This window comes from Neovison vison, chromosome 12 (genome assembly GCF_020171115.1).
Source record: "Neovison vison isolate M4711 chromosome 12, ASM_NN_V1, whole genome shotgun sequence".
In the NCBI taxonomy this organism is placed as follows: domain Eukaryota; kingdom Metazoa; phylum Chordata; class Mammalia; order Carnivora; family Mustelidae; genus Neogale; species Neogale vison.
This window is the reverse complement of record NC_058102.1, coordinates 122,128,081-122,154,616: the sequence shown is the minus strand read 5'-3', so window position 1 is coordinate 122,154,616 and position 26,536 is coordinate 122,128,081. Positions and strand designations below refer to the sequence as shown.

General features: G+C 38.1%; 1 protein-coding gene across 3 annotated transcripts; it reads right to left on the bottom strand.

The window, feature by feature from the left end:
- Positions 1-457: 457 nt before the first annotated feature.
- Positions 458-22,388, bottom strand: SUV39H2 (SUV39H2 histone lysine methyltransferase). 3 transcript variants are annotated; one of them, XM_044228840.1, is made up of 7 exons: positions 21,826-22,388; positions 19,426-19,571; positions 6,381-7,052; positions 4,128-4,274; positions 2,628-2,757; positions 1,767-1,859; positions 458-590 (listed from the first exon to the last, which is right to left on the bottom strand). In XM_044228840.1, the coding sequence occupies exons 1-7, from the start codon at positions 22,247-22,249 to the stop codon at positions 478-480; spliced, it is 1,725 nt and encodes a 574-aa protein (XP_044084775.1). In that variant the 5' UTR covers positions 22,250-22,388; the 3' UTR covers positions 458-477. The 3 variants fall into 3 exon arrangements, with proteins under 3 accessions (XP_044084775.1, XP_044084776.1, XP_044084777.1); XM_044228841.1 differs by having other exon boundaries at positions 22,219-22,388; XM_044228842.1 differs by having other exon boundaries at positions 569-1,859; positions 6,921-7,052; positions 22,219-22,388.
- Between the last annotated feature and the right edge of the window lie 4,148 nt (positions 22,389-26,536).

Sequence of the window (26,536 nt, the reverse complement as noted above, 5' to 3'; positions counted from 1 at the left end):
TTACATTTGTTTTTACCACAAGAAGTAGACAAGAATAACGATAGACAGTAAAACACAGACTTTTTAAGAAAAAAATATTAAAATTACACCTTTAAACCCGTGAGAATTATAATTCAGAGTAAGGTTGGCCATTGAAGCACCTGTAAATCTGTGATGCTTTCTTACCACACACACCATGTGACTATTTTCTCATAAAGAAAACCTAAGAAATGGCACCCAAAAATGTATTTTTCCTTGACACCTGCAGATTTTGGTTAATACACTGAGACTCCAAACATGTAAAAATTTACCCTATATTATGAAAGAGCAAAGTCATGTGGTAGCAGTATAATGCATAATAAAGATGCATTCTCCCAAAAAAGAGGCTCAACATTAAGAAGATATTTGAAGTGCTGCATTCTTGAAGTTAGTTCAATTTTACCCAAACTTATTTTAGGTCATTAAAGCAATGGAGCAATGAGCTTAGGTATAATTTAATTAGGAATACTGAAAGCCAGATTTACTTGCTGCGCTTACCTTTATGTTGGACACCATGATTACAAATGCCGCAATGAGAGATGAAAACACATTTTTTCCCGACTGAGGTTTTACTATGCAGGAAAATAAAAACAAAAACCAAACAAGGAATATATTCCATTTTAGTCTTCATGGTTCAAGTAAAAAAAGCTCTCATTATTTAGGTACATACTTTGGCCAAGCCAAGTTTAGCTTTATCACATTTAAAAAATTCATGTATAAAAAATAAGTATCAGTTCAAAATATAGATTATTTTAAGAAGGGCCTGTACGAAATATAAAAATAATTAAATTTGGTGGAAATGTTAAAACTGCCTGAAATTCAGAAGATGTAACATGAATGTATTGTATGAAACATTATTGTTAGGGGCAGCTACACGCAGGGGTAGCTCGTTTTACTCTTTATGTTTAGACCAGAGGTACTCTACATGGATCTCTTAATTCATGTCACTAAGAAGGGCCCTTTAAGTGCTCCCTTTCCTCTACCTGGCACTCCAAAAAACCATCCCATGGTCCCACTGCCCCATCCTTTCAAAGCAGCATAATGGTCAGCCATGCTACAATTTGAGAGCTTTTTGGAAATTGTTCTTTTAAGGGAATAAAAGTCTTGAAGAATTATTGGTTCAGACATACATGCTTCATATAACAGCTTCAAAATATGAAACTGAGCTGTAATTAAATTCTTTTATATTTAATTTTAACCTTAAATTTCTGTATCAGTAAGACCCAATATTTTCATGAAAGTAGGAAAATAGTATAATTCAGTATCATCTGTTTGTCTCAAATACAAGTACGGTAAGTAATAATGGGAATGACAACAGAACAGAAATAACACTTGTATATATTTGCCCAAACTGGATTACCTTTGTCTAAATTCAAAGTGTACGCAGGTTGAATATTTGATCTGAGTGACTGTTCACTATCAGTTCAATGCTTAAACACCAAAGGAGGCATTTCTTTATTCCCACAGACTTCGTATGTATGTATATGCTCATCTGTAAATAGTTTTCATGTTTGGTATCTCATTACTAAATATGTGTATTTCAAATTAGTCTATGACCCTGTGTTCTTCTCTTCAGAAGCATCAGTAATACATTTGGCCAATAGTTTGAAACATGAACTGTAAATTAACAAAGCATATAGTCTTGATAATATGAAAAGAGTCCCAAATACTTTTTTGAAATGTCAACATTAGAAAAAACCAAAACTACAATCATCAGCTCTATTTCCTGAAAATTCAGTTGAGGTAACCTCTGCAAGTCACAGCTCCACACTTGCACACAGTTCTGACCCTCTTTTTGGCTGGGCTGTGGTCAACAGAATCTGAAGATATATCTCCAGAACCTGATTACATAGAAAAAGAAATACGGAAATAAGAGTTAAGACAATTCAGAAGGAAGTTCAACTTTTCTATCACAGTTTTAAGTAAATGTGAATATTCAGAAACAAATCATTGAATTATCTTCAAAGGATGGTGTGGGCTAGTAAGAGATAAAAGCATATGCTATTAGCCCATATTTCTAAGAATAGCTTTCAGAAATGATGGGAATTAATGGGAAAATCTGATACACATTTAGTTTCATACATGACTTAAGAGCCATAAAGTGAGGCCAAATAGCAACAACTTGTAATTAATACTTAGAAAAAAAACAAAGGAAAGAAAAAACATATTGTTAAAATAAAGGAAACAAAATATCATTTTTCTTTTTTTTTTTTTGAAAAAAGCCAAATCCAAGTAGGAATGGATTAAGTTCACTTGTGATTTAAGTTGTATTTTCAATCTTTTGAATATACATCTCTTAGTAAATATTCAGAAGTGCATTACAATTTTAAAATACAAGTAATATTGAGAAAAGATGTATAATAAGCTCTCATAATGGAACTTATGAAAAAAGCAGGTGGCAACATGATCCAGAGAAAAGAGCATTCATTACTCAGCTTAAGGTCAGGCAGGATTCTAGTTCTACCTCTGTCAGATTAGCTTTGTGACCTCGTTTTTTCTCTTCTTTAATACTTGCTTGGTTCAGATCTTTTGGTTCAGGTCTTTTACTACTCTGCTTCTTCATAACTGAAACAACTGGACACCAATCAAACTGTACTTGAAAACCATACCTTTCATTTGATAATCAAAAGTGAGCTCTTCTCCAGCATATATGGTTCTTGTGGAAAATAATGCTATTCGGGGAAGACGGGTGTCAAGGTTGTCGATGAAAACATTGAAAACCTGAAGATTTGGGTCACACTAAAAAGGAACATTAGAATCCACTTATGTAAAAAATGACATGAATAGGCTCTTCTACATGCCATATAAAATATTTAATTTCTTGACTATTATTTTAAGTTCTATTAGAAATTACATTATTGTTCAGCAGTCTTTGAGGCACGCAAATTAAAAAATAACTGTTTTCACTTATAGAAAATCTCAGACATACACACTAGTAAAAATAAAAATATTCCACGTATATTCACCCTGCAGCTTTAACAATTAACATTTTTACCAATCCTGTTTCATCCAGTCTCAACTTTTTAACTTCTCTGAGGACTGTCATGCAAATCCTAGATAACATGATCATTTCACCTGTATTTAGTTCATTTCAATAAGGTGTAAAGGAATAGAATAGTTATATATAGTTATATTCTATTCCTTTACGCCTTATTGATAACTATTTAAAAAATCAAGTAAAAAAAATCAAGTCAGCATTGTACAACTCAAATTTCATACTGCATGCAGTTTCATTACTTTAACTTCTATTTGGGTTACTCTTTAATATTTTGAAAATTCTACATTAAATTCTGGATAATGCAAGAACATCTAGTGAATCATCCTAAGAAATCAAAGTTAAGTGTTTACCTGTTCAGAATACATTTATTTTGAGAATGTCTCAAATTTATCATTAGGAAAAAAAATTAAAGCAAAAGTTTAAGTCAATCAAAAAAGCTAACAAAAGAGTCAGAAGGTCTCTGACATTTCCCTATTTAAACATAAACTAGTTTCTTGGTATAAAATCCAAGGAAAGTTTAGCATGGCCTACTTCCTTAGATGGGCAGCTACATAACCTACCCTTATCTGTGGGCACTTAGTAGGTACCCAGTAACTATTCATGTCCCTTATTTTTACAAATAGTTTATAAAATTCTACAGTTAGAGTTCCAGGTGTATTCTAAGTTTGTTTCAAACATGAATTAAAAATACTAACTTATAACTTAGAAAAACAGCCCTAAATACTTAAGTACTCTACAAGTTCTTAAATTTTATATATGTATTAACATGTTACATGTTAACCCCTCCAGCTGCATGTGATTTCTAACCTTTCTACCTGCCTAATTCCTCCACTAACTTCATCCTCTACATTAAGACAAAACCTAACTTACGAAGTTATGGAATGATTAAATGAAGCAGCATACATGAAAACTCTGCAAAATGCATGGTATTTGGTAGGTACCTCAGTGAATTTTCCCAATACAGCAATAATACCATAACCTAACCTAAGAGGTCTTTGTATTAAAATACTCTGGGTAAGTAATTTAAAGATAATTATTCCTCAACTATGGAAAATCATTAAAAACACTGCTAAGTTGATTAGTCCTGTCTACTCTTTTAAGTGTCACTTACACTGTGATTCACAAAATGAGAGACATTTCCATATCGGGCTGCATCCACTGTGAATTCATCAGATTCATAATCCAGATCAAAGAGATATGTGATTCCCTTGTTGTCATATAACTGCCCCCGTCTTTCTGCTTCTTCACTTGTGATTACCTAAAAAGAAAAAACTATAGTATATTATATAGCTATTGTTGAACTGAAGAAACACTCACCCATAAATTATTAACATACTAATGGCTACAAAGGTTTAAAAAGAAATTAGAGTGTCATCAAGACAAATATTCACACAAACTACTCTAGAAGAAAAAAAAAACAAAAAAAATTTCTCTAGAAGAGCTGGATGAAAATATGTGGGAAACTAAGGGTAGAAATGACTGCAAAAGAATCAAGGCTGTTTAAGACAGGAATCAGGACAACCCACAATTAAGACAGTACTACTTTCATTCCAATGTATTCAGATGTTCAAAACGCTACCCAGTTATAGCTTTCTGCAGGACGTAAGGGAATGTAAAGGACTAAATTTACAAGTAAAGATACTCATTTAAACGACACAGATGGAACTAGAGGGTATTATGCTTAGCGAAATAAGTCAATCAGAGAAAGACAATTATCGTATGATCTCACTGATATGTAGAATTTAAGAAACAAAACAGAGGATCATAGGGGCAAGAGAGGAAAAAATAAAACCAGATCAAACCAGTTGGGAACAAACCTTAAGAGACTCTTAATCAGAGGAAACAAACTGAGGGTTGCTGGGGGTGAGGGGGAGGTGTAGAGGGATGAGGTAACTGGCTGATGGACATTAAGGAGGGCATGTGATATAGATGAACAATGGGTATTACACAAGACTGAAGAATCACAGACGTGTACCTCTGAACCGTTAATACATTATATGTTAATTAAAAAAAAAAGATACTCTAAAATGTTATTATTCCTGGAACTAATCTGTGCAGTTACAAATGGAAATTTGTTACGAATACAGGAAAGAAGGCATGCTAAATTGCAGTCAAATGTATGGACAAAGTTTAGTTTTGCTGAATCAGCTGTTTTCATGAAGTTCTATAGCTCAAAACCATCATCTACAGTTCTGTTCTAAGAACACAGCTTTACCAGATGCTCAGCTTAGGAAACCAAAAATGTCTAAAGTGATTCTTGGTGTCAACCAGACTTAACCACTGCAGTCAGTAAGCCAAAATGGGAGAATTTGATTATACAAAAAGAATTTGATTATACAAGATCTGGTATACAAGATCTCAAATAGTGATTTACAATAATCTGCTGCTGTCTAAAAATTGAAGGATCAAAGTAGGGTTCCAATTTAATCTCAGTATTCTAGATTAATACAGATAATTATACATGACCTAATTCCACATAACTTTTAAAATGTCAGATGTGACAACCTGAGATACGTTAGTTACACTTGTATTCTAGTCACGACTTAATTCTTCACCCAGTTTGAGGAAGTGTAGCTCAGGGGCAAAGCACACTCATCTTAGAGACTTGGTTTTGAATCCTGACTCTTCTTCACCACAACGTGACCTTGTGCAAGTTGCTCAACTTCTCTGTGCTTGTTTCCTCATCTATAATAATGGAGGTAACACTGCTACCTCCCAGTTATTGGAAGGATTAACGAGTTAAAACACAAGGTGCTCAAAATAGTATATTTTGTACATACAAATACTGTTTTTTTCTAAATTTACATTATACATACAAGAATATCAGTTCAGTCTTTGGCAATTTAGAGAAGAGTCTCTGCTGAGCTACAAGGAATTTGGATTTTCTGGTGGATACAATAAATGCTTTTAAGTTTATTTTACAACACTTGCTCAGAGAGCATTTGTCTTCGGTATCTCTCACATTGATATAATGTTTAGTTTTGCCAACCACACTTAACTATATTTAGTCAAGTGGATGATTATAATCTAAAAGTTTTCAAAGTCAGCAGATATTTAGATCTGATTTTCTTCTTAGGGCTTTTATGTAAAATTGATTGTCATATTTTACAAATTCCAGTTTTAATGACTATTAACGGATGGTTCTGAAAGAAGACAATTTTGTCATTATATATATATATATATGTATTTTTTGTTGTTGTTGTTCATATACAAGTTTGTATTTCTAACTAAGCCAGTGAACCTTTCTCTCAAACCTGAAATTTTTACCTACTTGCAAATGGTAATATAAAAACGTACCAATATTTGTTACTGATGTACAAAAAAAAGCATAAATCTTGCGTTATTTGTTATAAGGTGAACATACCTCTCCAACATATTCCATGACAAAACTCATCCTTTTAATCTTCACAAGGGTTTTTACACCCCAGCCACAACCATTGCTAGTTCGAAAGATGCAAAGTGAATACTGGGTGCCTTTTTGTACAATCCTATTGGGACAATCAGGTCCACACTGACACCTTGAGTTGCATTCATAAATGGGGGTACCAGGTGGGATTTTGATTTGCTGGTTTTTATTATAAGCCAAAAGAACTCCAGCTTCAGCAGGACAACATTTCTCAAAGAAGCAATCTGTACATGAACAACCAAAGGTCGCTTCATTGACTAAGCTGATTCCAGGAGCTGGTTTGTATTCATTAATGTAGTAGAAGTCTGAAGGTGGGCCCTCTAAGTCAACAGTGTTTTCAACAAAAATCATTCCTTTATGATTCTTTCTTCTGTTGAGTTCATCTTGCCATCTCTGTAGAGCTATCCTTTGTTTAGCCTTCTTTACAATGTACTCAGCAATGGCAGGTTTCAAAGCTTTGTTATTGTCTTTTAGAGATATTGCTTTGCCTTTGTTTACCTGAGATAAATAATTATGCTTGTCATTAGAGAACTGCTGAAGTAGTAATGGGCACTTGAGATTTTGCAAAGGTTCCCAAGTATTTGTAGAATCTGGCCATCCTTTCCATTTTACAAGATAATATTCCATATCCTTAAAATATAAAAGAAAATTGAAATCAGATGACAGTCCTAATTACTTAAAATAATTTAGTATCTTAAAGAGTAAGGTAGCCATTATAATTCTTCTTAATAAAGCTCAGAATATAGAGTCAGAGGTTTCTAGTGGATGAAATACAAAACGTAAAACATTTTTCTTTATATTACATAGATTATGTACAGAATTTAGTTGTGGCATCATATGTTTGAAAGCACAGGTGAAAGAACTGCACATGAAGATAAGAGTACTGAAATTCACAAATATGTTGCCAGTCATTGTTAAAGTCGTATTTCTTATTTATCTCGATCCTGGAAACAGGTATTCTCAAAACTAACAAACTATGACCTACGTTAGTGCTTCACCCGGCCAGCACAGATGGAGGCATCCTCTAAGGTAGGGAATTTTAATATTTTACATTGGATATAAGGCAAGTTCTATTTCTCAATATCATGGGCACACATCCCTTAGATGTTCTAGAGAGAAATGTCCAATACAATCATTCCTAGCAGCATGCAGCTATCAAGCACCTGAAATGTGACTAGCCCAAATTGAGGTGTGCTTTAAACGCAATACACACTGAATTACAAACACTAAACACACAAAAAACTAGAATACTTCTTAACATTTGAAAAATATTGATTGCATACTGAAAAACATTGCTTTTGATGCATTAAATACATTATTTTTTTAAAAGATTGAATTGTTTAAACTCTCTGTGCCCAACATGAGGCTCAAACTCACAACCCCAAGATCAACAGTCACACACTCTCCCGACTGAGCCAACCAGAAGCCCCCAACTAATTTATTACTGAAAGCAGTCTCACCTGTTTCATTTCACTTGTTTAATGTGATTACTAAAAATTTAAAGTTATATTTATGTAGCTTATATTATTTTACTGGACATCATGAATCCAGAGAATTCTTACCTTATTTAGACTCACCCGTGAATGGACAAGGTAGCAGGCACTCAACCCATCAAAGAGCAAACATTTTGATTTAGCTCTCACACTGCTGTTGGTCCCTAGAATTTTGCCTTCCTACCCCAGCGACTTGACTAGGTTCTCTTCCCTTAAAATCAGGGAATGCCATGTTAAGTTTCTCTTAAAAAAGGTAGTTAAGTGTGTATAATAAACTCCAAAGTCCTTCAATTTTTTTCTTTGTCCGTCAGAATAACTCACATATATCCACATTCTAAAATATGAAAGGGATTAAACTGTATATTCTACAGTTTTTGGTTATTTTAAATCATGGATGTGGATTAAAAACTTAATTGGGATACACCTGCTTTTCCCTGAAATTTTTATTAAAAAAATTTAATTTTTATTAAGTTTTTATTATAAAGGATACATATAACACTTGTTTTACTATTCATAATTTACTCATGCCAAATAACCTGGAACATTTAGGAAATGCTGCTGAGCCACAAACTGGGGTAAAGGAGCCCCCAGGCAGCTATGCTGAAGCAAGTCACTCAGCCACTGAGTTAATAGTTTATTTTCTTCCCACTGATCTGTCTCAATGTTTTAGTATATTCTACTCAATAAGCAATACTGCTTGTGAATTAAAGGAACTTCCCTTCTTTATGAAAATGGTCAAAATATGCTTTACCGGTTTAAAAAATGTGGTTAAATTAAGGTGTGAGGATATGCACAAAAACTGTACTCTTTTGAAAATACATATTCTGATTTCAGGGAAAAAAAGGAAAAGCTTAAACATATTGAAATGTTAGTCAAACTGGCTTACTAAGTGTTACACAGACTCCTGTCAGGTAACTACTACAATTTAGGATTTATGTTAGTAGATATCTGCTCAACAACAATGTGACCCACATAGGAGTATCTAACGTATTTATTCTACTGCTTAACTAAGAAAGCTTTTAATTTTTTTTACTCTGGAATAAAGCAATGCAACTCTGGCCCTTTTTTTTTTTTGCTAGTTTCCTACCATAACCCTGGATTATGCCAAAAGTTTTCAGCAAATAATGGAAGAAAGACAAACACTGGCTTCAAATCAGATTAAACTAAAATATCATTCAGCAAAACCAGTAACACCATGACAATGAAGTCAGGTTCCATGTAATATAGCACATTGTTTAGTAATGAGCCAGCTGCATTTTAAGTCAATAAGTTTTGTATGTTAACCCCATCAGTACCTACTTAATTTACGGATGGTAAAGATGTTTATAAAATGTGAGTGCCTTTGGCTGTTTGTATAGAAATACTAGTAATATTTTATTTCTACTTGTAGACTTATTTTAGTAAGTGCATTTTACTTTAAATTCAAAAAAAAGATATTCCAATCTTGAAAAAAATTAGTTATTTTACACAGAAAAATTAGTTTGGCCTAACAAATTTAATTAATTCATTAAAAATTCCAAATAAAAGCCCAGAAGTTCATAAGCCTCATATATATCAGTATTTTATTCTGATACACAATCAACTCTTGATTACCCATAGAAATGGAGTACAGCTGTAAAATAACCCATCAATCACTCCTGTATCATTTAGAATGCATCACAAGAATTTTTTCTTAAACACATTTTCCCCCACTATATTTGGCTTAGGTTAAATTCATTCAAATATTTTAGTATTTAAAATAAGTACGTGAAAGCTCAAGCCACTAGGGGGTGTGATGAGAGAGCAAGGTACTGCTAGTCTTTAGGAGTAAACTTCACTGGGAAAAGGTGGCAATAACATATAAAATAAGTAGCAATGCAAGGTGGTACAATTTTAAATGACAAAACAAGACAGTAATTACCACTGATATAAAGGAGGAAATCAATATAGTCAGAAAGGAGCACAGAGAAAGCAGAACAAACTAAAACTGTGAAAGACTGCTAGGATTTGTTGGGCAGGGAACAGGACAGGCAGGATGAAAAACACCAGCAAAGCGTGGGGCTAAGATTTGTATGAAGTATCCAGAAAACAGTAAAGAGATCGCTTTGGCTAGTTCAGAATACTGAAGGGAGAGGTTAAACTGTAACAGCAAGGCAAGAGCAAATTTTAGCCCTGAACACTCGACAGAGGCATCTGAACTTTTTTGTAGGCCAATGGTTTTTATAATTCTTAGAAAGCCATGGGGGTTCTGTGGGAAGCTTCATTACATACAAATACATCTGATTCCATCTTGTTTATTAGAAACAATTTACAAGTTTTCTAATTGCCAAGCCAGTGACTCTTCGGTCTACATGTTACTTGACTTGGGCTTTGATATCACATTTCTCTCGTCACTATTGTTCCTTTACTGCCTTCTTTGCTGAGACTACTCACTATCACTGCCATCACTTAATGAAGATACTTGGGGCCCTGTCCTAGGTCCCTTTCCACATCAAGTAAGTATTTATCACTTTTGAGAATCTGAAGAAAGCTATGGACCTTCCCCTAACAAAAGTCACATATATACTAATTTGGATAATGGAGAATATTTGGATTTCAGAGGTTAAGAATCCTTGCTCTAAATGCTCTCTGGGCAACCTCATCACTCCAGGGGTGTCAATTACATACTGATGATTTCCAAAACTTTATCAGCACACCCATGCATCCAATAGCCTACCGGCTGTCCAGCAGGTTCTTCTATCCATCTATCTCCATGGAACTCACCACTGTCCTTCCTAAATGGATTTCCCCCACTGTTCCCCATCAAGGGTAATCTTACCCATCATCTACCCAGTCACATGCGTCACAAACTAGGAGCTCAATATAGATTCTCCTTCTCAATCTGTCACCAAGTTTCTTTGGATACTTGTTACTGTCCATCTTTATTACCACAGCTCTAGTTATTTCAGGCCTTCAATTCTTGCTGGGATTACTAAATTAATCTTCTAATTTGTTTCCCTACCTCCAAACTGATGACACCCTAATTTATCTTTAAGTTTTCTTAAGTTTAGCTTTGACTAAATGTTTCATTTAGCTTTGACTAAATGTTTCTGAATGCAAAACAAAAAATGACTACCAACATGTATGCAATATAGAAAAAAAAAAACACTAGAGTAACCATATGGATCTTTAAAAGAAATAACAACCGGTTAAGTTTGATCTGGATATTAATTTGTGGTTTTTTTTCCAGTATTTATTCTGTCATCAGCGGTCTATAGCCAGTAAGTGGCAGCAAGCACAAAACCCTAATATATATATGAAAAAAAAAAACAAAAAAAAGAGAACAAAAAAACAAAAACTATCTTCCTGTTAGCTGATTTTTCCATCAAGTTTTGAAATCATCTTTTTCTGTATTAGTGGTAGAACAGCCTGAATCTAATTATGAAAACTCTAGTGTTCCATGGAAAGTCACTGGATTTTCAGGCCAGTAAACTAACCAAGTAGCAATTCTGAGAATTGGGCTAGTGGCCTAAGACTGACACAACTGAGCAACATGACCCTGGAAAAGCCCTTTCTTTTCCTGATGCCTAAAATATGGATTTTAGTCAAATGATTTCTATGTTATTCTAGTTCTTAACAAACCCCTCTAAGTGCAATCAGTCTTTCAGGAATATTAATCTACGTTAGATATGGACAATCTCCCAGTATGAGCCATGCTCTGTGGTGGTTCTAGAGACACAGAACTACCTGGATACTTTATGAAGTCAAAGCTTTGGTAGTATTTCTTTTTTCCATCAGAGAGAGTGAGCACAGGCAGACAGAGAGACAGGCAGAGGCAGAGGGAGAAGCAGGCTTCCTGCTGAGCAAGGAGCCCGATGTGGGACTTGATCCCAGGACGCTCGGATCATGACCTGAGCCAAAGGCAGCGGCTTAACCAACTGAGCCACTCGGGCGTCCCAAGTATTTCTTTCTTAATATATGCTTGTTAAGGGAGAAGCCTTACCAATGTGCATGGGGGTTCTCGTTCTTCACTGATGAGCGAAGTATGTTAATAAAGAGTATTCACAGTTTTGTCAGAAATGTTTCCATATGAAAGGTGAACATGGCAAGAACATGGTGCAGAAAAACCCTACAGGACTGACACTACCACAAATTGTTCAAGAGGACCCCAACATGAACTCACAATAGTAAGAGCCTTGCTATTCCTCCAGTGAGCGTTCATTCCATTTCCCAAACTGGCTATTTCAGAACTCCTCCATTTTGTTCAAGGCCACAATCCCACTACCTCTCCCGTTATTTTCGGTAGCACTAGACCTCTGTTCCTAATGCAGAGGGAAAAGAGAAACTCCCTTAATTTCCACCCTTCCATGGACATGTAACTAGGGAAAAGGTTGATGCAGATATAAGAGATGTACTTCATCAATTATCCCACTTCTCCTGTCTTTAGAGGTTCTCCCTACTTGTTCTCACCAGCATTTAAACCTCCCTGATTTTTTTTTTTTTGGCCTCCCTCATTTTTTTTTTAAAGATTTTTTTTTTTTAATTTGACAGTCAGCAATCGCAAGTAGGCAGAGAGGCAGGCAGAGAGAGAGAGGAGGAAGCAGTCTCTCCACCGAGCAGAGAACCCGATGCGGGGCTAGCTCCCCGGACCCTGGGATCATGACCTGAGCTGAAGGCAGAGGCTTTAACCCACTGAGCCACCCAGGTGCCCCTTAAGTCTCCCTCATTTTTTAAAAACAATATTAAACCAAACCACCTTTGAGATATAAATGCTGGAATATGTAAGGAATTTCAAAAAGATAGGATTAATTACTAAAAGTTGAGAGATGGGAGACTAAAGGTCACAGGGGTGAAGATTTCTTTTCAGTGTAAGTTCACTTTCTAAAACATTAGATTTCTAAAATCACATACATAGATTACCTTTGCAAAATTTTAAATATATAATTATAAACACCTTTAAAACTTGCATAGCCCTTTCTCCCTTTCTTCAAAGCTAGAATTCTTCAAAGCATGGTCCATACTACTTGACTCTACTTTCACCTCTAATTTCTTACTTTTCTTTTCTCTTCTTTTTTTCTTTCTCCTTCCTTCATCCCTTCCTCCCTCCCTCCCTTCCTAAGATTTTGTCAGAGAGAGAGAGAGAGCACAAGCAAGAGGAGTGGTAGGCAGAGGAAGACGCAGGCTCCCCACCAAGCAAGGAACCTGATGCAGGATTCCATGCCAGGACCTGATGCCTAGATTCCATGCCAGGAACCCTGGAATCATGACCTGAGCCGAAGGCAGACACCCAACTGACTGAGCCACCCAGGAATCCTTCCCCTCTAATTTATTCTTTAATTCATTCTATTTTGACTTCTTCTATCCATGCACAAATATATATATATATATATATGTGTGTGTGTGTATGTGTGTGTGTGTGTATATACACACACACACATATATATAGCTCTAACAGCATCAATGACCCTTCCATTGCTTAATCTAACGGGTCCTTCATGGTTCTTCTGTGACCCACTGGCTTCTTCCCTCTGTGCTGACACTACCTTTCCCTCAGGTCTCATGATTGATTCTTCTGGTTTTCTTCCTACCTTTCTTGCCAGTTTGTCTCAATTGCTTTTATAGTTCTTCCCATAAGAACCCCCTCCCCCCCATTCCCCCCATACTACTCATCAGTCTAAGGGTTCTCTTCTCACATTTTCTTTGCTTGATACTACAGTAGCCTCAAACCATTCATGGCCCAAGAGCCAGAACACCAACTTCAACACATCCATCTCATTATGCCATTCCCCTGGTCAAAACCACTAAATGTTTCCCTACTGCTTTTAAGATAAAGTCCAAATTCTTTTCTGGAGTGTAGGGAGCTGTGCTCTCTGGGTCCTCCACATCCTTCTAGGGATCCTTTTGATCCCTCTTGCTGACTATGTTCCACTCACACTTTCTACTCCTTGAAGATTTCAGGTTCTCTTCTGCCTTAAGACCCTTCCCTACTTCTCGTCCCATCCTTTGGGACTGAGTGTAAACAACATTTCTTAGGAACGGCTGCCTGGTTTCTCCAGAAGTTACAACCTGCTGTTGCATTAGCACTTACCTCAACTGTAAGTACGTTGTACAATTACATTTAAGGTTTTCTATCCTCATTAGAAGATCAACTCCATGTATCAAGGGCCATACCGCTGTGTCATTAATTGCTGAGATCCCTAGTATCTAGCATATGACATGGCAGATGGCAATAAATAGGTTAATTAACGGGTAACTGTATCCATTCTCAGAGCTTCAACTGCTATCTTTTTGCCAATTACTTCAAAATCTGTTTCCAGTTCTCATTCTGACTTAAAGCCACATTCTCAACCATGTACCAATCATCTTACACTTAAATGTTCTCAACCTTTACTTCCAAACCCAACACGGTCCTTCTATGTTAATCCTCCTATATTGCTGGGTGTTGGTAAGCAGTATTATCTATACCACTACAAGTCAGAAGCCCATGTTTTCATACATGTGGATTCCCTCACTGCTGGATTTCTACCCAATCCTAACCACTAAATCATAGAATTGTACATTTTATAAGCATGATAATTTTTTAAAAATTTACTTATTTCTCTTTATCTCCTTTAATTTAAACATTATAATTTCTTGACCAGGTAACTGGGCAAGTGATTCCCCCATTACTGGAGAATGCTGTGAAAGTTCCTTCATTCATCTCTCATTCTTTTCCACTCCCACATTCTAGCACTCCATTCTCTGTAGAAAAACTATGAGTGACAGTGTACCTGTCTTTTTTTTAGGCCTCAGTGCGATATCCCCTCTTCTGGGAAGCTTTCTGTGACCTAGCCCTGGTGCACCTCCCACAGATATATAATGAAGTCTGCCTACTGCGTTTATTATACTATACTGTAGTGGATGGTTTACTTGTCCATCTTTCCAGCAGGCTGTGAGTTCCTTAAAGTGAGAGTTTCTGATTAATCTTTATTTTTCCCAGAATCTAATGTCATACCAGACACACAAAAGAAATCAAATGTTTACTGAAATGACAGAAAGATGATATAGGAGCTCTTAGTCAATATTGCCTCTGTAATCTAAATATGAAGCTAAGAAGATCTAGTCTACTGGTGATTGTGAGGATTGGAGAAATCACTGATGCAAAAGCTAATTCAATTCATTAAGCACTAACTAAATACCCCTTATGTACTAGAAACTACAGTAAGACAGAGTCCTAGCCCTACATGGTTGCCAATTTAGCAGAGAGGGTATGAAACCAAGCTATAAAATGTGTCAAGTTCTAGAATAGTAAGAACAGTGCTCATTAAGTTCTGACTATAACGCAATTAATTTTAGGGAAATGGGGGAGGGAAGAAGCCTCAAAAATAGGTAACCTTTCAGCTCAACTTTCCAGGCCAAAGAGAATTCGGTCAAGGAAAGAAAGGGAACTACAGTATTCCAAAGTGGGAACTGGATGAGAACAGCAAAAGGGTACAAGGGTGCCTAGCTCATAGTAGGTGCTCATTAAATGTTAGCTAAATAAAAGAATTTATATGTATTTCCATGTGGATAAAAAGTAGGAGATGGAAATAAAAAAAGTAGGAGATGAAGCTGGAAAGGTAGCTGATGGCCAGATAATAAAGAACTTCAGTACAAAAGGTCTCAGCTTAGATTGGTAGACATTAAAAGGTCTAAAGCAAGCTTAGATTGGGAGCCATTAAAAGGTCTATAGCAAGGCCCTAACGCAATCAGAACTGTGTTTTAGAAACATCTGTAATGGCTTTGAGGAATATGGTGTTGAAACAATGTCTCTTAAGAGCTGAATGGAGGGGTACGTGCCCTGAGTGTGAGAGGGAAGAAAGAAAAAAGGGAGCAGTATATTGAAATAATACCAGCTTATACAGTAATTTGTGCTAGAAACAAGAAGAAATGAGGGACCGAAATGTGCAAGTAAGGGTGCTTATTCCAAAACAGAAGCCAAAAGGACTGATGAGAAGAACGAAGGAGCAAAAGAGCAAAAGCTATCTAAAACCTAACTACAATAGTCAGAATCCTGTATAAGAATAAAAGTAGTGCCTTCAATGTAGGCATGGACCCTGATATAACTAACTGTTCAAGTACAGCAAGAATGAACAGGAAAACACAAAGAGAGGGGAGGTAGAGGGTAGCCTCTATCCTATTAGATGGTACATAGAAAGGAAGAACTGAAAATGTCTGATCTTAAAATGTTATGTAAATGGAGGTATTACGGTTTTGTTAGCTTAGATATGGAACACTACTAGATCAGGATGCAGATTTGAGGGAGGAAAACAGGTACAGGTTTGAATACGCTGAATATGGAAACCTGTACAGTGTCCAGTTTGAAATGAAGTTCATAAAAAGGTCAATGCCTCACAAAGATTTGACAATCAGGGATAAAAATATATTATATGTTTATAATAAATAAATAAATAAAAGATTTGACAATCATAAGTCAAACAGATAGAAGTAGAAACCAAGGGGAAAGAGGTCATCTACAGAGTCACTTCAAGGTGAGAAGAGGGCCAAGGACAGAGCTGTGGAGGTTATTTATTTTCAGAGGAAGGACAGCCAAAAGATAAAAAAGGAGATTCAGAAAGAATAGTAAGAAAAATAGGTAGAAAAAGGAGGGAGCTAGAGATAAGTAACAATGATAGACAACACTTCTACGATATGACTATCACAGGTCCGTCTCTGTTGTAAGCATTTATATACATCAACTCATTTAAGGCTAATCATAACCCTATAGATGGATACTACAAGTATCCTCACCTTATAAGTGATGAAATAGAGAGGCTAAGTAATTTGCTAAAGCCACACAACTAATAGATGGTAGATATGGAGTATGAGCATAGGCAGTCTCTCCTTGGACAAGAGAAGATCAAAGAAAAGAGAGGCCAACAGTGTCAGACATTGCCAAGGAGAGTAAGATTTGAGGTCCTCATATTTGGAATTAGGAGTTCACAGAGAGAGGCATAAATCATTATAAAGTGGGTTAAAAATTTCATGAGAAGTGAAGAGACAAACCCCAGGAGAAAATTTTTATAAACTGTGTATCTCATGAGGGACTATTTGGTACATATAAAGAACTATTACAATTATTTAATTTTAAAACAACCCCAATTTTAAAAATTGGGCAAAGGGTTGGAATGGACAGTTCTCCAAAGATACACAAATGGCTGAAAAGATGCTCAGCATCATTAACCATCAGAGAAATGCAAATCAAAACCACGAGGTACTACTCCACACCCACTAGGAGAGCTATAATCAAAGAGTCAGATAATAACATGTGTTGGTAAGGAGGTAGAGAAATTGAAACACTTGTAACACTGCTAGTGGGAGTATTCCTTTGGAAAAGTTCGGCATTTCCTCAAATGGTTAAACACAAACTGTATGATCCAGCAATTCAACTCTTAGGTATATATCCAAGAGACATGAAAACATGTCCGTACAAAATACTCTACATGAATGTTTATAACAGCATTATTTATAATATCCTCCAAACAGAAACAACACAAATGTCCAAGTACAGAATAAATTATATATGCCATATCCCTATAATGGAATAGTTGGCAATAAAAAGGAATGATGTATTAATACATGCTGCAACATAGACAAACCTTCAAAACACCATGCTAAATAAAAGAAACCAATCACAAAGAACCACATACATATTGTAAGCTTCTGTTTGTGTGAATTGTCCATACAGGCAATCTACAGAAATAGAAAGTAGATTACAGGTTGGGTAGGGCCAACGGGGGAAGAAGATTGGGGAGGTTTGGGGAGTGGTGGCTGAGTGGTGCAGTTTCTTTTTGGTGTAATGAAAATGTGCAACCATCACCATAGGCAACTTTCAAATAACTCTGAGAGCATGCTAAAAGCTCTGAATTGTAAACCTTAATTTAAATTAGTGTACGGTATGTAAAATACATCTGGACAAAGCTGTTTTAAAAAGATAATTGGAAACGAAGCAGAAGACAGGAATGCTTGAGCGGGGAGATAAGGTCAAAGAAAGACTGGGGGAAACCTGAATAGGTTTTACTGCGAGAAGTCAGTGGAAACACGCGCGCGCGCGCACACACACACAAACACACAAAAGCGTCAGGGATTAAGAAAAATCCTAACGGGGATGGAAGAAGAAAACCGAAAAACAGGGACAGCAAAGATATAGCTAACTGGTGTAAAAGTAAATTGAGAGTTCATACTTGAAGGAACCCATTTTTCACAGAAATAGAAGAAAGGGAAGTAAATACTTCCCTGTCTGTGGCTGAATATAAAGATGAAGGATAGAGTAAGAAGTCCAAAAAAGTAATAGAAGTTAGAAAAGTTGCTGACAAGAAAAGGAAAGAAAGCAACAGATAAAAACCTTATGTAGAACTAAGTGGAGTGAGATTAGAAATAAGCTTTAATGGTGTCAGTATGTGTGATTATAGGATATTTTTGGCTAGATTGGTCAGGCCAGTTTATACACTGAGATGCCAGATGACTGGGCTGTTTTGGGGTTGAAGGTTGCCGAAGAGTCTAGTGAAATGCTTGATCATAAAATCCCATGGAGTGGGAAAGGTAATTAAACGAAAAGATGATGGATGTTTCAAAGGAAGAACTGGATTTAATGACTGAATCAATATGAAAGACAAAGGAGGAGGATTTCTAATTCGTATGTCTGAAAGAAATGACAACTAAATGACCAAAAAAGAATTCTTGGAGAGGAACAGGCAAAAGAAAGATGATGAATTACTCAAAAATATATCATAAGGCTTAGATTGAGGTTCTTAGGAAAATAAACCTGTCATTTTATTTTTTTTTTAAGATTTTATTTCTTTATTTGACAGAAAGAGAGAGACCCCAATTAGAGAGAGAGGCAGGCAGAGAGGCAGGCAGAGAGAGAGGAAGAAGCAGGCTCCCCGAGGAGCAGAGAGCCTGATGCTCTGAGCCAAAGGCAGAGGCTTTAACCCACTGAGCCACCCAGGTGCCCCAAACCTGTCATTTTAAAGAGAAACAGGAATCAAGTGAGGCCCAGAGAAGTTAAATGACTTTGATAAAGCCTCAAAGTACCAACCGAAGATCAGAAATGATTTCAAACTCCAAGCCATCCTACTGCACCACAGAACCTCTCGAGTTTGACACAATACAGGACATATAAATGGTAATGCTTCCCGAGGAGATTCAATGGCACTAAAAAATTGGGTTTGAATTTCTAGGTTTATTTCAGATGATAGTGGGGAAATATGATTCAGGAACAAAATGAATGAGAGGAGAAGCCAATATGAGGTAAAACATTTGCTCTGGTAACCCACATGGAGATAATCAAGATTTGGATGTAGAATGATATAAGCACCTTAAAATATTCTAATGCGAGAACATTTAATTTTTCAAAATCCTCTCAGTGTTATTTGGCAATATAGATGGTAGGACATATAAATTTATTATGGCTTAGAATTTTTAATATTAAGAGCTTTTGCTTACTTTTAAGGTTCTTTTTAGGTTACAGAAATATGAAATACTGAATTGAAGTCTGATCAGGTCTCTTTTAAGGGGCTAGATATTTGCCTTACCTTTACTACCTTGTAGTCACACAAGTATTCCACCTCATAATTGTTTAGATTCCTTTTGGTGATTCCAATCGATTTACATGTGAGTTTTTCTTTTCTACATAATTCCTGAAGAGTATCAAGTGAAACTAGGCAAGGCACACACCAAGCTACAATAAGAAAATAGAATTCTTTACTAATGAAGTAGCTACTCAATTAAAGCAAAAAAAAAAAAAGGAAAAACTTAAGACCTCTATTATCCCACCCTTCAACTGGCAATTTTATAGGACTGAAAATTCATATGACAAGAAACCATTTACATGTCTTCGAGAAAAAGTTAAGCATTAAGGAACTATTTTGGTAAACTGATCTTCTTGGATTTTTTTTTCATAGATCTCTATCCTACTATGCTTAATTAATGTAAATTAATTTCTAGTAAACCACCTGAACAAAAAGTTTCATGTCTGTAAGCTTTCTTAAAATTACATATAGATGCAAAGGTCAACAGAGATAATGTTTTTACCTTTTCCATTATATTCTGCATAGAATACAAAGAATATAATTGGTTTTAATAAAATGTAGATCTCTAAGGCAAACTTATTAAAAATATCTTAAATATATTTTAAAACATCCTTACAAGTTATTAAAAACAACTTTCTCCCTTTCTCTTAGTTGGTCAATAAGAAATGAAATCTAATTGAAATATAACTCTATAGTATCATAGTTTTACATCACATGCCCTACTTTTCCCATTCCAGAATGAAGGAAATTTTAACTTTATTTATTATTTTGTCTATCCTGTATTATTATCAAGGTAAATGAGCCCAAGAATTATAACAAATAATGAAGAATTTACTTTCATAATACTCATTTCCTATATTGTTTTTAAAGCCAAGATTTATAAAACAGAGTAATCAATTTACATAATCCATATACCCAATTAAAAAAAAAAAATCAGACACACTCATACTTAACCTTAGAGGAGCCAGTAACTAAATAGGCTGAAGATTTTTACTTACAAATTTCTGTAAACAGTGTGCTACCATATGGCATATAAAATATGTTACCGCAAACTGATGTTTAGAAATATGTAATAAACTTGGTTTTATTGCTAGTGTTATGGTAAGCACTCCAGAGAATCAAGGGTCCTCTGCCCCAGCCTTTGCTATCTGCCTACCTGACGTTAGTGATATTTCCATCTTTCCAGATTTCTGATTCACTGAAAAAATGTATGGGTGGGAGTTAAGTGGAATTAAACAAACAAAATCTACCAGTAAATTCAAGCTTTACTTGGTAGCTCTCCAAGGTAGTTCTGATAACCTTTTGTTTTGAGGTAAATTTCGAAGGAAGAGGGAACACACAGCAGCTTACTATATCCTTCCCTCACCCTTCCCAACTCATACTGGGGCTTCATTGTCAGAAACCTTGAAGCACGATTTCCACCACCCCGCTTCCCACAAAAGATTCATAATTCTAGACTACAAAAATGAAAGGTATTTTCTCCAAAAAAACATTTGGGGGAGTGACTGCTTACTGTGGAGTAGTGGTTTGGGTGTAGGAGAGTGGTGTAACAGAAATGACCACTTAAAATGTCTTCTATTTAAAAAAACTTCGGGATGCTTTGTGTAAAGTTACCCTCACTATGCTGATCACGGGCAAAGGAGGTTCCTCTTGGATATCACCCAAGCTGTGTATGTCTTGTTGTCCCTACCATTTTTATCCAGTTTAACCTGAGGTTCAAGACAAGCCTGAACGGAAACGCTATTTTTGAGAAAAAGACTGTAACATAAAAAACCGCAAACCCTTGGTTAACAATTCCGATTATCTATAATGATGTAGAAGATAATTCATTTGGAAGATTAAACATTTCATTACCACTACAAAAACCTTACACTAGGTTCCCACTAACCTCTAGCGGAAGAAAAGTTTGGGGATAACGAGCTCATAATCTAGGTGGAGAGCAGTGCAAGCAAACACTTTAAATTCTAGAATGCCTTGAAAATTCCAGTCTTTCAGGGGGTGCGCGCGGCAGGCAGGCGCACACACACAAGCACTACACGCTAGGTATCTAATTCTCTGGCGTCCGCATAAGTAACACGCAAGTTCCCGGTGGGTATAAAAATTACCTTAAGCCAGAGGCTACGTCTTCAAACACCCACTTACTGGGATATTCTCCGACGGGGAATTTACCCTTCTAGTGCGTCCATACTGAGGCGTATGCTCACTTATTTCCTGAGGTGTTCACACTTCAGCCCCAATTTCTTTTTTCCTCTGATACTGAGGTCACATTTACACCACCGGGTACTTCCCGCTCCCCAGTTAAAAAGCCAGCCCGAACACAAAACGTCCCGCCCAAACCACCACAAAGGAGTAAACCACACGCGTGCCCACAGGCCCTCGAGCACCCCCCACCCCGGGGATTACCAGGAGCCGCGGCGGCCGCCCAAATACCTCCACACGGCGACCAGGCGGGGAGGGGCCTCCGGCCCAACGGGCAGCGGGGGCCGGGCCACGGGACCTCCGCGGAGCGTGAGACAGCCGACCTCGGAGCAGGGCGCGCGGACCGGGCCCCGCGGAAGCCAGGCGCAGGAGGAGACTGCGGGGAGCGAGCGGGCCGTGCCGTGAGAAGGGTCAGGGACCGGGGGAAGGGTGAAGCCCGCGGGGTGCCTTTAGGGGTCAAGGTGTCAGCAGAGTGGAAGGCGGCGTTTCGCCGCGTCGCGCTCTGGCGGCCCCACGGATCCCGGCCCCGCTTCCTGGGCCTTGGGAGTTTGCCTGGAGAACGGGGGATATTGAAGAGTGCCGCTCTCCAGCCCTCACCTCCTCGCGCCTCGACCCCCGCCGCCGCCATCTTGAAGAGCTTTCATTCAAACTGGCGCGGTCTGACGGGATAGCTCAGCTGGCTTGACGCCCCGCCCCTGCCCGACCTGCGCGGGAGTCGGGGGGCCCGGGCTGGGGGCTGGAATCTGCGACGCGTCCTGACGTCACCGGAGGCCGACCCCGGCCGCAGCGGCGAGCGCGCATGCGCCCCAAGCCCCATCCCTTCGCGCGGGAGGGCTAGGGAGCCGCATGCGGGGGTTGGGGGGGCGGGGCGCGCGCATGGTCCCGGCCAAGCAGCGCAGTCTGAGTTAGCAGCCTGCCTACCGCGACCGGGTGGTGTAACTCCTAATTCGGGAGTGTGCATATGCATCAGGCCTTCCCACGCTTTTTAGTTCTTCCACGTCATACAAAAATCCAAAATGTAGAGCGGAGCTGTATGGTGCAGAGTAGGTTTACCTCTCATGCCTGTTCTTCAGCCACCTGAGCCCAACTAACCATTGTTTCTACACCCCTAGATCAAAAGTTCTCAAAATTGGTTGCATGTTGTGATCACTTGGAAAGGTTTTGTTTTTTGGTCCCACTCGCTGATATTGATTTAATTGGTATGAGGTGTGACATGAGCTTTGGAATTTTTTAGAGCTCCCCAGGTGATTGTAGTATGCAGCAGTTTGAAACCACCAGTCTCTATCTGTGCTTTTCACACTTGAATGGCCATAGGAATCATCTGGGGATCTTGTTAAAATGCAGATTCAAATTAGGTAGGTCTGGGCTGGGATCTGAGGTTCTGCCGTTTCTGACTAACTCTTCGCCTGATGCTTCTTGGTGGGGGGTGGGAGTGGGGGGTGGGGGTGGGGGATGGAGGGAGGGCAGGGTCCAGCGGAAGGGAAGTTTGCTAGCAAGACTGCAGGACGCCGGGTCTCTGCTGGACAACTGGCTAAACTTCTAACAGTCTCCCCACCCCCCACCGCCCCGCCCCCATCCACTCTTCACACCGCTTCCATGGTGATTGTTCTAAACAGTCTAACGCAGAAATCTTAGAAGAGTCAATTGGGAAACACTGTGTAGAAAGCCGTTTGACATTGACCGAGGATTTTGGTAATTTTTTGGACAAAAATTACAAAAATCTTTCAAAACATCATGTATAAATTTGGAGCACTGTAAACACAGAACATTGAAGAAAATAGTTTGATTCCATTGTGAAATACTGTCTAGCCACTTAAGACGTTTATGAAGCCTTTAGTTTCATGGGGGAATGTTTAACATGTTAAGCAAAAAAGCAACAACAAAAACCTATAAAAGTTTCAACTACATAAAAAGGCATAGGAAGATAAATGTAAAATCTTTGGGGGGTGATTTCCTTTTTGATTTCTTTACATATTTAACCATTTTCTTTTTCTTTTTTTTTTTAAGATTTTATTTATTTATTTGACAGATAGAGATCACAAGTAGGCAGAGAGGCAGGTAGAGAGAAAGAGAGGGAAGCAGGCTCCCTGCTGAGCAGAGCCCGATGCAGGACTCGATCCCACGACCCTGAGATCATGACCTGAGCTGAAGGCAGCGGCTTAATCCACTGAGCCACCCAGGTGCCCCTTAACCATTTTCTATAGTGAGCATGTTATTACCTTGGCAATAAGGAATAAAAAATCCTATCCAACCCTATTGCCTGGAAGCCCTATTGTGGCATAGTGGTTCCTGTCCACATCTCAGGCCTCACTGCTCATCATTGTTCCTTCTTAATTTGTGAGTTCCTCAAATATTCCCTGCTCCGTGTTCCCAGGACTTCTTCAGTTCTGCTCTTGCTGCTAGAAAATGCCTACTTTGCCCCGTCTTTGCCAGGACTACTCCTAGAAACCCTTTAAGACTTAGATGCAGCTTCACTGCCTTCCTCCCCTCCCCAAGTGTATTCACTGCCAGTTCTATATGTTCTTAGAACAACCCAGGAACATCTATCTTTAACTTTTAAGAAAAAATATTTTACTTATTTATTTGACAGAGATCACAAGTAGGCAGGGAGGCAGGCAGAGAGAGAGGAAGGGAAGCTGAGCAAAGAGCCTGATGCGGAGCTCAATCCCAGGACCCTGAGATGATGACCTGAGCCAAGGACAGGCTTTAACCCACTGAGCCACCCAGGCACCCCTATCCTTAGCTTCTTTGTAGGTTTTTCTTTTACCTCATTGACCTCTACACCTCACCTCTACACTGACTTCTCTTCACTCCCTTTATGTAGCCTAAATGCTGAGGTTCCTCAGGACTTGGCCCCCCAAGACATCTCTCTTAGGCTCTCTCCCTAAGTGACTGCCTCAGTTCCCATGGGTTTATATATCATTTTTATGCTAAAGCTTCCAAACATTTTGTCTCCAGCCTTGACCTCTTCCTTGAATTCCAGATCTGAATATCCAGTGCCTAGCTGATATATTCTCTTAGGTGTTGCACAAACATCTCAAACTGATCACACTCGTAAGAGTGCCCTTCATTTTTACCTGCAGACCTGCCTGGTCCTTTCCATTGCGGGCATCCCACACTCTCTCATTTCACTACACTGGCACAACCATCAACTCAGGGGTCCAAGAAGGAAATCTAGGTGTCATCTTGATTTCCTCTCTCCTCATTCCATAATTTCATTAGCAATTTGTATCAATGCTATGTCCAAAATATACCTTCCTACTGCCTCTTTTCTCCATTGCTGCTGCTATGCCATTAGTAGAGGCCACCATTTCTAACCTGCAGTTCTACAAAAGTCTGCCTGGCTTCACTTCCACTATTGCTTCTCCTCCAATCCATTTTCCATACAATTCAAAGAGTCACCTTAAACATAAAGTGGGACATTTCCTTCTCCTGCTTTAAATACTTCCTGGAGTACATAGAATAAAATCCAAACCTTCTCTAGCTTGCTAGGCCTTAAGTGATTGGAACCCTAACGCCCTGACCTGACTCTGTGCCACTCTCCTCTTTACTCTCTCTTCTCTAGGCTCTTTTCCACCCATTCAGAAATCTTTTATGGTGTATCTCCTATATGCCAGACAATGTATGAGGTGCTTAAAGTATACAGGAAAGAAAAAGACCCTGTCCGCATAGGGCTTATGTCCTAGTAGGAGGAGCAGATAATAAGCAAGTAAATAAATATCTTAAGGCAACTCTAAATTACTTCCTGGAGAAGTGCTTGAGTCTCCACTTGTTCCATTTCCTCAGAGGCCTCTCCAGGTCACCCTAACATAGGTACTTCTAGTCTTCCATTCTTTCTCCTTGGCACTAAATGCACTTCCCAACATTTGCAGTTATCTTGTCTGTTTTTTGGGTCTTCATCAGTTTCAGCAAAAATTTACAGAATAAATTGGACTCTTTTGTAGATCAACTGTTTCCTTTGTCTTTCGTCTTTAACCCCACTAATTCCAGGGGACAGATAAGACCTTGTCTCTTCAACAGGTACTACTGTGTAACTAGTGAAGCAGCAACTCTCAAAGTATGATATGGAGACCCAAGACCCTTCATAATTTCAAAACTTTTCATAATAATACCAAAATGTGTTCTGACTTCTTTACTTTCCTCTTGCCAAGTATAGAGTGAAGTTTTTCAGAGGATACACAAGTTGGATATTACAACAGATTTAAAGAAACAGAACACAGCTATCTTCTCAAGGAGACATTAAAGAGATTTGAAAAACATTAAACATTCCACACTTAACACTAAATCTTTGTTTTTGAAAAGTTATCTTTCATAAAAATGTTACTTAACATGTAATTTTTTTATTTAAAAAATGAGTGATTTTGAAAATCTCTGGGTTTTAGGACTAACCCAATGGAGGGTAACATTATTCATAACATTCAGGAGACGAGGGGGAAACGTACTACTGTAATCCGCAGCTGTAACTCAGGAAGGTTAGTTCTAGAAAGTTCTCTCCAATCTTCTCCATGGCCTGGCTTCTGAGGATGGTTCTGATTTTCCCTGAAAAAACAGAGCCATGCCAGACCCTTGGCCCCCAAAGTTATCCTTGTATCTCCCAACATGCCCAGCCAGAAAAGCTCAGACTCCTAGCAAAAGTTCACAGGAAGGAGGAAGGAGGAAGGGAAAATACGAGTCAAAGGACCTACAAGTTACAAAAGGAAGGAGGCTGGTTCAACAGACAGAGAGGTGCAGGAGTGATGGGGAAATCAGAGACACATACATATATATATATTGAACTAATATAGGGGTACCTGGGTGGCTCGGTCAGTTAAGCATCTGCCTTTAGCTCAGGTCATGATCCCAGGGTCCACGGATCAAGCCTTACACTGGGTTCCCTGCCATTGGAGAGGCTGCCTCTCCCTCTCCCTCTGCCTTT